Genomic DNA, 13,170 nt, shown 5'->3' with positions numbered 1-13,170 from the left:
TTCAACTGTTAACAATTAATGTAATTTAATATTATTTTAAGTATAATATTTACTTCCATCAAAAGTACATTTTGTTTCACAAGTTATTTTATCATTTTCATCATTAATGGTTGGGCACTGATATGTTTGATTGTATTATTGAATAAGACATAAGTATATATATTATTATAATCTTTATATCTAAATACACCTGTAAAATATTATTTAAAACAATTATTATTAGATCTGTAATATTACATAATACCTAATTATACTATTATGAAACTTTTATTTGTAAACTATATACTTATATCTATTATCTACCTATCTTTGAGTGTAATAACTTCTATATCTTATATTCATTATCTATCTATACTATGCAGTGTGCATGTACTCTTAAATTAATTACATTATTTTATTGTGTTGTAAAATTTAGTTTGTTTGTTTTTTTTTTTACCAAAAAAGAAAAAAGACAATTGACATATTTTTGTGGGCCGAAATAGAATGCATGTTTAAAAATACATCTAGGTAACATTTCATTATTGTCATAATTGTAATGCAACTTACCTATTTAGTATTTATCTATTTTTTCTTTAGCTTGTGCTGTTTCTTGGAAGTTAAAGTACCTATAGGGTACAGACTGTATTTGAGTTTCAGGGTTCAATAAATATTGACACTTTAAATTGACAAATTACAAGTACTAATAAGGAATTATCTATATAAAATATTATGTGGCTCGACGTTTGTTGCATTTACGTGACTGCTACGACAATAAAAATTAATAATTATATTTTTTTTTTATGGCGCCATATCGAGAACCGCTGAACTAGAGTATCAATTTATCCTCTTTCCTTCCTGCAATAACTAATAATAGCACTTCCCTATTTATGGTATCGGCATAATTAACATAGTTAAGTGAAGTAAAAAGTTTTATCCATAAATGTTCAAAGACTTAATCTTCTCCATTGCAGAATGACCTTTTGCACTTTGCAAAGCTGATCGGAGTCGTTAATTAAAACTGTTTATAAACATGAGACTAAAGGTTGCATTCATGATTAGGATCCTTTAAATATGACAAAGTAAAAGTAGGTAGGTTCATAATCAACAAACAGTATTTCACAACAAATAATGATTTCTTCAATCAATTTTTTTCACAATACTCATTACTAAATCAAAAACAAAATCCACCTTTATAAATAGATTAGATGGATGCTCATAAAAAATGATTGCGTAATAACGGTAAACTTTTTCTATAGTTTCCATTAACAACAATTTATGAACAACCTTAGATTAAATTTTCAAGCTTTTTGACAGACTAAAATATTTTTATCTACAATGATTAAAAAAAATTAATAAACGTCGACATTTTCCAATTCTTAGGTATATAAATAACACAAAAATAGTCAAAATATTTTGAAAATTGTGCGGTGTATGGAAAAATGCTAATATAAAACTACTAGGTAAAAATTTCATGTATCCTCGGTTACTTTAGTGTCAATCAATACATTCATAGCTACTCTCAGAATTTAAATCATATTACCTATAGTTAATGGTAATTGCCTACTGGTCACCAAAAAAATTAAATTAAGAAATTTAAATTATTATAAAAAGGTAACATAACATAAAACTCTAAAACCTTGATGCTGGCGCTGAGTATACTTTTTTATAATACTATTGCTAGTGCAACTCTTGAGGCTCACGAGTCTCGCCGAGAGTGGGTACTGAAAGTGGAGTCAGGGTCGTTAAAATTATAAAAGTCACACCTGTATGACTTCATCGGTCAAAACTCAAAAATGAGAGGAGGTGATTTTGCAGGTTGGAGGTGGTTTGGTGATATGGATTTGTGATAAGCATTGGCTCTTTGGCAGTCTTATTTTGAAGGGGGTTATGCTTGAAAGTCGAGTTTGAGAGTCTAGAAAGCTCTCACACCCGTGGATATTGGGGGGGGGGGGGCAGATAGATAGAATCCGCATTTATTTTTTCTGAAATCTCAGAGATTCACTAGAATAATATTATTAGTAGTCTTACTCTTACTTGTTTACACCTTTAAGAGGTGGAGGGAAGTGTCCTCACTCCTCGTTAGTCGTTTCCCCAAAGAAAAATCTTTCATCTAGGATAATAATTAGTATACCCATTTCTAATGTTGAACATGTTTTCTTACAAATCACCATTGGTTCTCTAAAATTTCTAATAAGTGGTGTATATATTCTTCCTAATTCCTCTTTACTGTTATACCAACAATAAATATCCACTGTCAAGACTTCGTAATTGCGTTAGTGTGATTGTTGCAAGGTGTCTCGCTCTTTGGAGCGCCTGCTCGTTTATACAACTCAAAAAACTAATAAATCCAATACATTATAAAAATATATTCCATACACCTTGTTAAAATATTCATTCGACCCTATTGATTACAAAGCTTTCTCCTTTATTCATGCTAAATATAAATTTGTATCTAAGCATGTTTTAAAGCTTTTGTAAAGCATACAAAAAATTATCTTATTATAGAACCGACCAAATTTTGGGATTTCATTTGTAATAATCGCTCCTGCCGATGCTGCTTCTAAATCCCTGTCTGTAAATCGTGTCTTTAAAAAGCAGGGGTCTGTCAATTTATTTTCTTCGCACTTCAGCTCAGTATACTTTAAATCTTCAATTGATGTCGAATCTTTTAACCTATACGTTTCGTGTTTTTATCTTCTGTACAATTGTAGCTTCACCTAGCGTGATGTGTTCCGTAAGCTAACCTTCTTCCGCAATGTTTCGTCTATATTCAATGATAATCTGTAGGTGACTTTTTCTTCAACAACAGATGTTATTTCTTTACCACTTTTGGTTCTTTCTCATTTATCTCTAGGCTGAAGAATATTTCTTGATATCTGGAAGATATGTTCACTAACCCCTGAGGTTATGACTTTATGAGTATGAAATATTGAAAAGTATTATTTTTATTTTTTAATATTGTGGTTTTTGGTATATTTCATAAAACCATCACTAAATGGTTACACTCATTTAATACATAATTAGTGATTATCAATATTTAATTTCCGATCACGATGTAGAGAAGATATACATAAGATAGATAACTATTATTTAATTTATATAATGGAAGCAATATTTTTATAAAATTTTCCATTCAATATTTAACTAAGTAGAGGTACTTAATATATTTCCCAGTTCCTACTATAGATTTAAATTAAAATTTTGTTTTATTTTTATTTTTCATAACTACTATTCCCAAATCTAACAACTCTTTTGAGGTAGACAATTATAGACCTTTTTTTTTAAAGTGGTGCCTCTACATGGGGGCTGAACTGTTTGTACATTGCGGCATCTTTATTGTAGAAAAACATGTGTGTATACGTAGACACCCGTTCATCGGTAAGTTACATCAGCGAAGGAAGCTTCCTTTTCAAAGATGTAAAATACTTAAAGCAGATACGGAAATTTTGTCATCTTGAGGTGATTGGTCTGTAGCTTTTCGAGGACTACCGACTGGTTCATAGAGAATATCAGGAAAGTGGGCGACCTTAAGAAGACTGCCCAGACTTTCAAGCCATTCTAGGGCTCCACAGCATCAGCCATACAAAGGGCCTGATGGCCATTAGGACTGTAGACCCCCGAGGTCTCTAGAGGTTCAACTTGGCTTTGGCCGAGTCGTTGATAGTTGGGGCTCAGATTGTACAAGAACCGACTCTCAACTACCGAGCTGAGAAGTTTTCTCTTCCACTAGCCTAAACTGTTGATGTTTGGCATCAGCATGACCATGGTTGTGGCTACAGTGTAAGCCTTCTCGTGGTTGACATGTTTCCGGAAGGAAAGTCGAGTGTCAAAATTAACTTCAAGGTATCTGAGGTTTTTGATCAGTGAGACCTGGTGTTCTCCTATCCTGTGTCGGGGAGGAGTGTATATCTTCTTTCTAGTTAGCTCCGTCTTATGTTGAAGAAAATTATAGACCTTTTGCAATGCTTTGTCGGTAGACGGTAATAGCCGTCGGTAAATAATTCTATACTCATTGATGAGCAACATCCTTTTGTTCGGGTCGGTCGACTGTTATATGCAATGTTACCTTCTGTAATTATATATTCAGTGCTTTTGATGTCGGTACTCCAGTTGATTTAATAATATATACAGGTTTTGCCAAAAGATTTGATTCTGTTATCCACCAAGTTGTTCTCCGCATGCTTTTCGATTTGGTTTTTTGACTTTCTGAATTTGGTGAACTCCTTCTAACGTGTTTTGAATCTTTTTTAACGCAAAGGCCTCAATGAGTGAAGCTTTTTGGTATGAAGTCGGGTCCCTTTATTGCTACTTCTGGTGTCCCCCAAAGAGCTAGGTCATTTCTCTCCTTTGCTCTTTTATATTTTGTCAATAGTGCAAAATCTGTGCTTTATCAATTACTGTTTTATGCAGATGACAAGATATTATAATTCTTAGGATATTGTACACTTCTCCAGAGTGATCTTGATAAATTTGTCAGATGGAGTGAAACACTTTGCTCTTTGCACTCAACATTTGTAAATTTAGTTCACCAGAGGTCGGTTTCCAATACCTGATACCTAATAAATGACTTTACTTTTGTTACCCCCGTTACGGTCCTAAAAAAATTATTATTAATTTTAATTCTGTTTAACTTTGTTTCTGATAAGTGATAATTATCGTTTCATTTTATAAATATACGATTTGTTATGAAATTGCTTTTATTTTGTTAAATGTAATTAGTTAATGAAAAATAAGAAAAATATAAGTAGATAATAGATATAATATATGGCCTGTTTATGATCATAGGCGTAAATTGGTAGGGCTTAGGTGGGCTTGGCCCCTCAAATATTTCCTAACTTAACTTAGTAAGTATAATATATTATGTGAGTTTATACTTCTAACCCCCTCAATTTGTATTCACATTTACGCCTATGGTGATGACTACCATGCATTTTGGCACCAATAGTTAAAAACCTTACATAACTCCTTTGGAGACGTGCGTTTAATATAGCTATTTATATTAACTGCATATGACTGTATAATATTGTATACTTTTGATACAACGATACCACTGTCGTAAAAATATCACATAAATATTTATTATATAATACCTTATATTATATATTTTCATATATTATAATATAATAATAGTAGTAGTAATAATTATAATAGTAATTGTATTATTATAACAAAGTACAAACGGGGTGACATGCCGTGTATTAGGTCGTGGTGGTGTTATGTGTTAAAGTACGATGCCACACTATTATATAAATTATATATTATGTAGTTAAGTATACCGTTTGTAAATGTATATATGTACCTATTATAATTGTACATGTGAATGATGTATATAATATTATTACTACGCGATAGTGCGTCTACGTTTCAATTGTTTGGGGACATGCATCATTCCCCTTAAAGATTTCATCATGGACATTAAGTTGGCGAAATACTTCTTCAGTTTTTGATTGAGATTCTTCTCGGTCAAGAGTTTCTTAACCTCAGTCCAGTACGTTTTGGTGAACAACGCAGCACCGGGTTTGTTCACTGCAGTGATTACCAGCCCACCGGTCTTGTTAACAATCTCAGGCATATTGGGAGACGTGAACAGTGAGTACGTCATCGACATGATGTCGCTGAGCTTTGAGCTCATCTTCTCCTCACCGGCCTTGGCTAACAGCACGTGCACGGTGGTGGCCAGCATGTTGATCATGTCCACGCCGCCGGTGGACGTGACAATAGTGTTGAAGTTCTTGCCGAATGTGCCGAACACCCGAGATGCTTCCGGGCCCTCGAGCATCAGCAGCCACTGGTGATTTGCGTTATCAAATCCGGCTTTGGCCACATCTGTGGCCATCGTTGTTTTGTATGTGTCAGTCAGGGTCTTCTTCACCTTCCCATCCCCGACAAATGCTTTAGAGCTATTCGACATGTTATTCTCCATCTCTTGCAGCCGTTTGCTAGGTTTGAACTCAAAAGCGGCCTCTTGGATTTCTTGCGGCTGGTTGTTCGTCCCTTCTTCGACCCCCTGTTCATTTTCCTCAACCTCAGGTTGAGTATCGGTGTTGCCATACTCGATCGAATTTTCGACATCTTCAATATCATTTGCCTATAATTCATAAACGGGATTATTAATTAGGTACTGATTACGTACATTACATACATTCACATGACCATTAGCAGTGTACGATTAGGTACGATATACTGCACCAGTTTACATGAGTGAAGCTATATAATTGAATATTATATATATGTATTAAGCATTTGTTATGGCGTAAATTCAACTTACTGTTTACCCTGGGAATGACATTTACATTTTAGTAATACAGAGTCCAGACTGTATGATGGTCTAATTTAATATCTAAACATGATTTAATAATTAAACTTAAAAACCTAGAAATTCTACATTTTTACCTATATGGGCAGGTACTTTCTTATAAGCTCTTAAAATCTTAATACCTACATACAACATAAAATATGCAGCGGGACTTATAGATGCTAATTTTTTTTTTTAACAGTACACAGGCATGTGTAGAAAGATGAAGGTAGTTATCGAATGCACGATACATCATACTAAAGTAACTTATATCACGATATTAATGCATGAACTGAGGATGTATTTCATGGTTTTAATCCATTTGCCCGAAAATTACATTCTTTTTTTCGACTAAATATGATGAAATAGTTTCCTATTTTTGCCTAAAAATAATTGCATTGTTTTCGCTCACGGTTTTACGTTCAACATTTTAGAAAGCACTATCTGAAAATGATTTATGTTTGATATTATGTTATAGCTAATAGGTTAACTAGTTAACTATTAGGAGGAATACATTTTGTTGGAGATTTATACATATTATTCCTTAACCTTTTTATATCAACTACCTTTAAGTATGACGATACGTCGTTTTGAGCGATTTCTTTAAATGTTATTTTTTGATCTTGCATAGAGACCCTCTAAAGTTTTTGTTTACAAGCTATATTTACTATTCGGTGATTGATATTCAATTTGTATATGCATTATGATTATGTTCTCCGACTGCTGAAGTTTATGAATCATTCATATCAGTGTACGATTTTGAACATTTTTATAGTCTTCTTCTCCTTCTTCTTCTATCGTGTGGTCGAGAACCACTTAGATTCTTTATTCAAGCCAAAATTTGATATTTTCTCTACTTCATCATTTTATATGATTCGTCAATTCCCTGCGGTCCATAATTCTTTATTTCTATTATGCCATATCCTTTCTTCATCTCATAGATTTTGTTTCTAAGTATCACATGGTTCAACGCATCATATTTGGCCGTGAGATCAATGAAAACTGCTAAAGTTATTTCCACTTTTCAAACCCAACCTCGATAAACTGCGTGATATTCAGAATTTAACTAGTGCACGATAATTGCTCTAAAACTAGCTTGTTTATGGATAAACCTGTTCTCGATGAGATTTGTCATTCTGTTCATGACAAGTCTCTCAAAAAGTTTGTACAGGTAGCTAAAAGTGAAATTGGCCGGTAACTATTTGCCTCTGCCGGATCTTTGCCTAGTTTCAGCAACGTTGTAACCTGTGCTTCAGTCCATTTTTTAGGTATTTCCCGTTACTTGAAGCTGTTATTAAATAGTGCTGTGATCCATATCACCATCAAGAGCCCAAAATTTTTGATTTGGTTCGTTGAATATACCATCTACACAAGCTGTTTTCTCGTTTTGGGTCTTTATTACATACTTCTTTTGACTCGAGTTTAGCCATAAATAATGCATAAGTTTCGTTACTCGGGTGTCTCAAGATGTTTTTTGATACTTTGACTCTGCATTTTTTTCAACAATTCAACATAAGTTTATAAGCAACTTGGTATGCTGTCACGATCATATGCACAAATCCGCTGTTCTCTTCACAGTAAAGTTTATTAATAATTGCGACTGACGCCATTCTTGTATTACACATATCCAACGATTAGAATTGTCTTTTTTATTAGTTGATCTAAAATTGTACTTAAAATTATTATAAAGAACCAGACGTTCGCCCCTTTAACTTTCTATACATTTTATTTTTTGTATAATGTAGACCTGTAATCACCGTTAGAAAAAAACGCAAGTTCAGTATTAGTTACGAAAGTAAACGACTTGCTAAAATTAATACCTGCAAATAGATTATATTATTTGACATTTGTTATATTATATTATAGTATGTACTACATTTATTACGTCCATTTGTTGATAAGATACCGATATCAAATATACATGGACGAGATTGTCACAATTCATACAATCCTATACACTATTACTCGAAAAAGTATTAAGTATTAAATACTCACTATTTTTAAATAAAGTTGCACACAAGTTGGTTATTTTGTATCCAAAAATATTAAAACTATATAGGTAAACACAGTTTTATTTTATAGGTATTTAATGTACAAATTTGGAGGAAATTACACTGTTTTAACTTATTTTGTTGTCATTTAAAAGTATTATTTGTTATTACTTATTTGAAACTTTTAGAGTATAATATTATATTTTATACACATGACTTTTTAAATGTATTTTTTTTTGTCTAAAGACTAAAATTAATTTAACCTCCATAATGAACTGTGTCATTACTCATTACCATAGTAGATCATAATATATGGGACATTTTTTAGGGGTTTTGTCATAATGTAAAAGCATCTTAAGAGTATCCAGTATAGACCTGAGCTACAATCCTCCCCTACCCAAAATTTTAAACACAAGTTTCACCTATGTTGGTTTGGTAGGTTTCGGCTTTTGTCCACTTAATTTTACAGCGTTAATCATAGGATTCTAATAGGTACAGCAGCTTATACATTATACTTGTGTATAGGAATTTTCATTAGACTTATATATACCTATAAAGATAGGATAATCCTTAAAGATAGAATTATTTTGGCTGGGGGGGGATTGGGTGGAAACCTATGTAGGATGACGTCGTAATTTATGTTTTCTCAGTCTAACTAACGCATAATTTAGCAAATTGCAGGTTCATAATAATCCTTTTACTCTGTTATTTTTAATACGGGTATACGATTACCACCCTCTTAACAAGTTATTTTCAATTTTAACCACATAGAATAATAAAATATAATATTGATGTAATCAGAAACAGTTTAGTTACAGGAAAATTCATTATAATATCATAGTCGTAATCTGAGGGGGGGGAGTGTCAAAGGAGACCCTGTCCCTTCATATATTTAACCGAATGGGTAATAGTGTTTTTTACCTTACAGATTTATAGTTTAACCTCAGACCCCCCCCCCCCTCAAGAATTTACCCCACATTACGCCTGTGTATATAGAGGCTAAGACAATTTTAAAAAAGTGTGGAGGTGACTCCCGCTTTACCGTTCTCGATGACTCCTCATTACCTAATCTACCTACTTAATAAATTATAATATCTTAAAGACACAAATAAACATAATAAAGTATAGTATACAGCAGCGTTTCCCAAAGTGTGTTCCGCGGGACTATGTCAAGGGTTCCTCCAGATGCATATTGAGAAAATTATGTTTATTTAATGTTTGTTATTAAAAATATTTTTGATTGAAAATTTTTTTTTAAACTAAGTTTAATAATGAAAAGTCATTAACAGTATCATTAAAATATTATTTAGACTTGAGAGTTTAGAGAATTGATTTTCCTTTTTTTATTTAGAAAAATTGTAGTTGAGTTGGAATAGACATTAGGGTTCCGCGAAACACACACAATTTTTTAAGGGTGCCGTGGTCGTAAAAGTTTGGGAACCGCTGGTATACAGAACTTTATCATCTTCAGTTTTACGGGACAATTACTGGAGTAAGTATATAGCTATATATATGCAGTATTGTAGTCATAGGTATCGATATAGATACTGTGGTACACTAAATTGAAGGATATTACTTTTAACCAATATACTTATATAGTTATATACCTACCTAAGTAAAATTATACATTTATAATATATTGCAACTTTAAACATAATACTTATATACTTAAATGTGCAGTAAAACTTAAATAATACTACGCGTTGTTTATTTTGTTTATAAAAAAACACAGCTATAATATAAAAATTTAATAAAAAATACTACAGCCAAAAAATTAGAATCATCAATAGTATTTTAAATTATCATTAATAACTCATTTTTTATTAAATCACTATAAAAAGAGGACCACATTGTAAAGTGATGAATAAAACAAAAAATTGTCCTCGTTTACTTTTTAGTAAACTTTTAATTAATTTATAAATTAGGAAGGTACCTAACTTTGATAGTACTATAAAATATATTTAGTAGGTGTTTATTCAAAAGTCCAACATTTGATGACCAATTTTGAATTTCTAAGTATTTTGTGATTTATTTATATCTAAATATTTTTACATACGTTACCGTGAATGTCGGTAAATGCTAACAGTCATCCAGTGAATGTTTACTACACATTCTACGCACACTATATTATGTAGATTAGGTACATTTCAAATTATCAAATGTTGACAAATTAAAAATTGTGTTCTTGTAGGTAGGTATTAGTGAATTTATATGATGATTTTGGTCAATGTTGGCATACATTAATACACAATACAGTTTTAGCTAATGTTGACATATACTTATACTTTATAGGCACATAATATAATAGAGACTATAAATAATAATACGTAAAATATGTTCCTAAAATATGTTTAATTTAATCATTCAACTATTATTGTTGGATTTATTTTTATTCTTACTTTATTTTATTTAATAAAAACAATTATTTAAAAAAAAAAATGGGGAAAATAATGTAATAAAAAACAAACATGGCACTGACACTGACAGAAATTCAGTTCTACTCTTGCACTTTTGTGGTGCACTTTATTTTGTTTTTGTATATTTGCATCGTCTATACCCTTGTCCACCGGCCACCACTTATTATTATTGTGACTTTCCCATTATCCCTGAAAGCACGTTTGAAGAAAAGAAATTCTGAACATATAAATGTCGACATGAGTATATGACGTCATGACGACATCACTAGGTAGTGATATGTGAATTCTTACAAACAGTAAAAGTGTAATCAATACACCATTGACCCAACAAGGGATTGCAAAATGGTCTTCACAACTTTAATAAGTTCTTATTCAGCACCCCTTGGTTTTTGAGGTTTAACTGTTATTACTATATTGAAATACCATCAATTTTATGTTTTTAAATTATGAAATACTTACTGAAAAAATATTAAAACTAGGTACTTTGATCATAATTATGAGTTAAAGTTATAATATTAATTCGTTAAAAATTATTACACATCCTATAATTGATAGACGGTTAACATTAAGATACACATTACGAATAAATGATTGCTTAAGAGTTACAAACTATTTTTAGGCAATAGGTCACATCAAAAAGCACTAAATAGATTTAAGCCGTGGTGACTGTTTATTATTTATAGCCCCCTATAAATTTTATATTAATGTTTTAGGTATCGGTTAAATCTTAATAAATTAATAAAGAGAGTACCTATTGTTTTTATTTTGTTGTTATCATTACCTAATAAGAAGCGTGTTAAAATGTGTATACAAAGTTGAAAGCGTGGTTAAAAGTTTTCAATTATTGGTTATTGTAGATTTGTAACTTGTAAGATTATGATATTTTTAGTAATAAGAGGTATGGGGTTTTACTTGGGTTGTTACTTCTTATCCAAATTTTAGAGGTCTAGTTGCGCCTATAGGTATATAGCACTGCAACATTCATTATTGATTTTGATGTACAATGACATTTATCAGTGACTGTCTGCATTTACCAACTGCGAACATTCACAGTAACGTTTACGATAGGTATATACGATTTACCTATATAGATTATACGTAATTAACCTATGTAAAATGTACAGATATCATTATGTATTATAAAATTAACCTAAATATTCTAAAATCTAAAAACATTTTTTTTTGTATGTATAAATAAATTAGGCACCTATGATATAATTTTATGTCAAATTAATATAAACGGATAACGTAGGTACATTAAGTAGTAAGTACCTAGTATAATATGGTATATTACTCTCAGCCTACTTGAACCTATAGGCATCTTTATATTTAAAGTGCCTATTTTAATTTTAATGGTCCATATTACTTACAGACGAATAAAATATTATATGTAGATAATGCACTGTAGGTACAATATATACCTACTAGACGTATTATATTTAAATCTATATTTTTATATAAACAATGTCAACGTATTAATATTTACCTTAATGGCAATTATAGCAGAAAAAAATAAACATATAAAAATTGATGTGTTAAATTTCATTTTGACAAGTCAGGTGAACGTTTGAAATATATTATATGTTTACTCACTAAAACAAAAACTCTTGACACAATATTTTCGTTTCATCAACAACACATACTTTTATATGTGTTCCTCATACATGAAGATAATTGCATGAAAATAAATGTTCCAAAAAATATGTGCACGTTCTTATTTTTTCATTGTTTTTTTTTTTTTTTTAATATATTAGAATAATAGTTCATATATTGACATACCCAATGCATTACTTTAGGCATTTGTTATACACCGATAATTACCCATGTTTTTTTAATAGAAAATACAGAATGCCATCTGGTAACCACAATTATACAAATAACTAAATAAATTTATATTCTAGAAAAGTATATTTTTAAAAACTGTGCACTTTTTGTCAGTATTCACATAATAAAAACAAGGTAAGTAGGTACCTAGGTATACAACGATTAAATAAATATCACATTTTATTCACATGTTCATTAGTATAAATTAAAATTCTACTAATTCTAGAAAAACCAATCAATGCTAATACCTACCCATTATTAAAATTAAATTTTGTATCTGCATTCTGCTGACCGCATTAAATAATGAATTATTTTAAGACAAAATAATAAAACATCAACCTAAAATTTAATTTTATATTATGTATTAAATATTAAAACACACATATATATAGGCACCTAGAGACTAGAATTAAAATTTCTGTTAACCAAATTACATTAAAATCTAAATCGTATTTATTTTGGAATAAAAATTAATGAAACATCTTTATCAACTTATCAACTGGGTATAATTTATTGATGATATAACAGTAATTTAATATAAAAAATACTATATTTCCTCGCTTTGTAACAAGCTGGTCCCTACCAAATAATATAATTAAAATTAGCCTTTTGAAATTACGATAATTATACATGAAAAAGACAAAACATAGACAGTACCTATAAT

The 13,170-nt window shown here is 30.7% G+C and overlaps 1 protein-coding gene across 1 annotated transcript; it reads right to left on the bottom strand.

The window, feature by feature from the left end:
• Positions 1–5,088: 5,088 nt before the first annotated feature.
• LOC111031336 lies at positions 5,089–12,322 on the bottom strand. The gene is made up of 2 exons (XM_022311226.1): positions 12,169–12,322; positions 5,089–6,067 (listed from the first exon to the last, which is right to left on the bottom strand). The coding sequence occupies exons 1-2, from the start codon at positions 12,226–12,228 to the stop codon at positions 5,321–5,323; spliced, it is 807 nt and encodes a 268-aa protein (XP_022166918.1). The 5' UTR covers positions 12,229–12,322; the 3' UTR covers positions 5,089–5,320.
• Positions 12,323–13,170: the final 848 nt, after the last annotated feature.

Source organism: Myzus persicae, unplaced genomic scaffold (assembly GCF_001856785.1).
Source record: "Myzus persicae strain clone G006 unplaced genomic scaffold, MPER_G0061.0, whole genome shotgun sequence".
Classification (NCBI taxonomy): domain Eukaryota; kingdom Metazoa; phylum Arthropoda; class Insecta; order Hemiptera; family Aphididae; genus Myzus; species Myzus persicae.
The sequence above is the reverse complement of the archived record's forward strand: the minus strand, read 5'-3'. Positions and strand labels throughout refer to the sequence as shown.

Coding starts and splice junctions, on each gene's coding strand:
- LOC111031336 (XM_022311226.1), bottom strand. CDS start 12,228: ATGAAATTTAACACATCAATTTTTATATGTTTATTTTTTTCTGCTATA. Junction 6,068..12,168: donor CTGCTATAATTGCCATTAAG/GTAAATATTAAT, acceptor TATGAATTATAG/GCAAATGATATTGAAGATGT.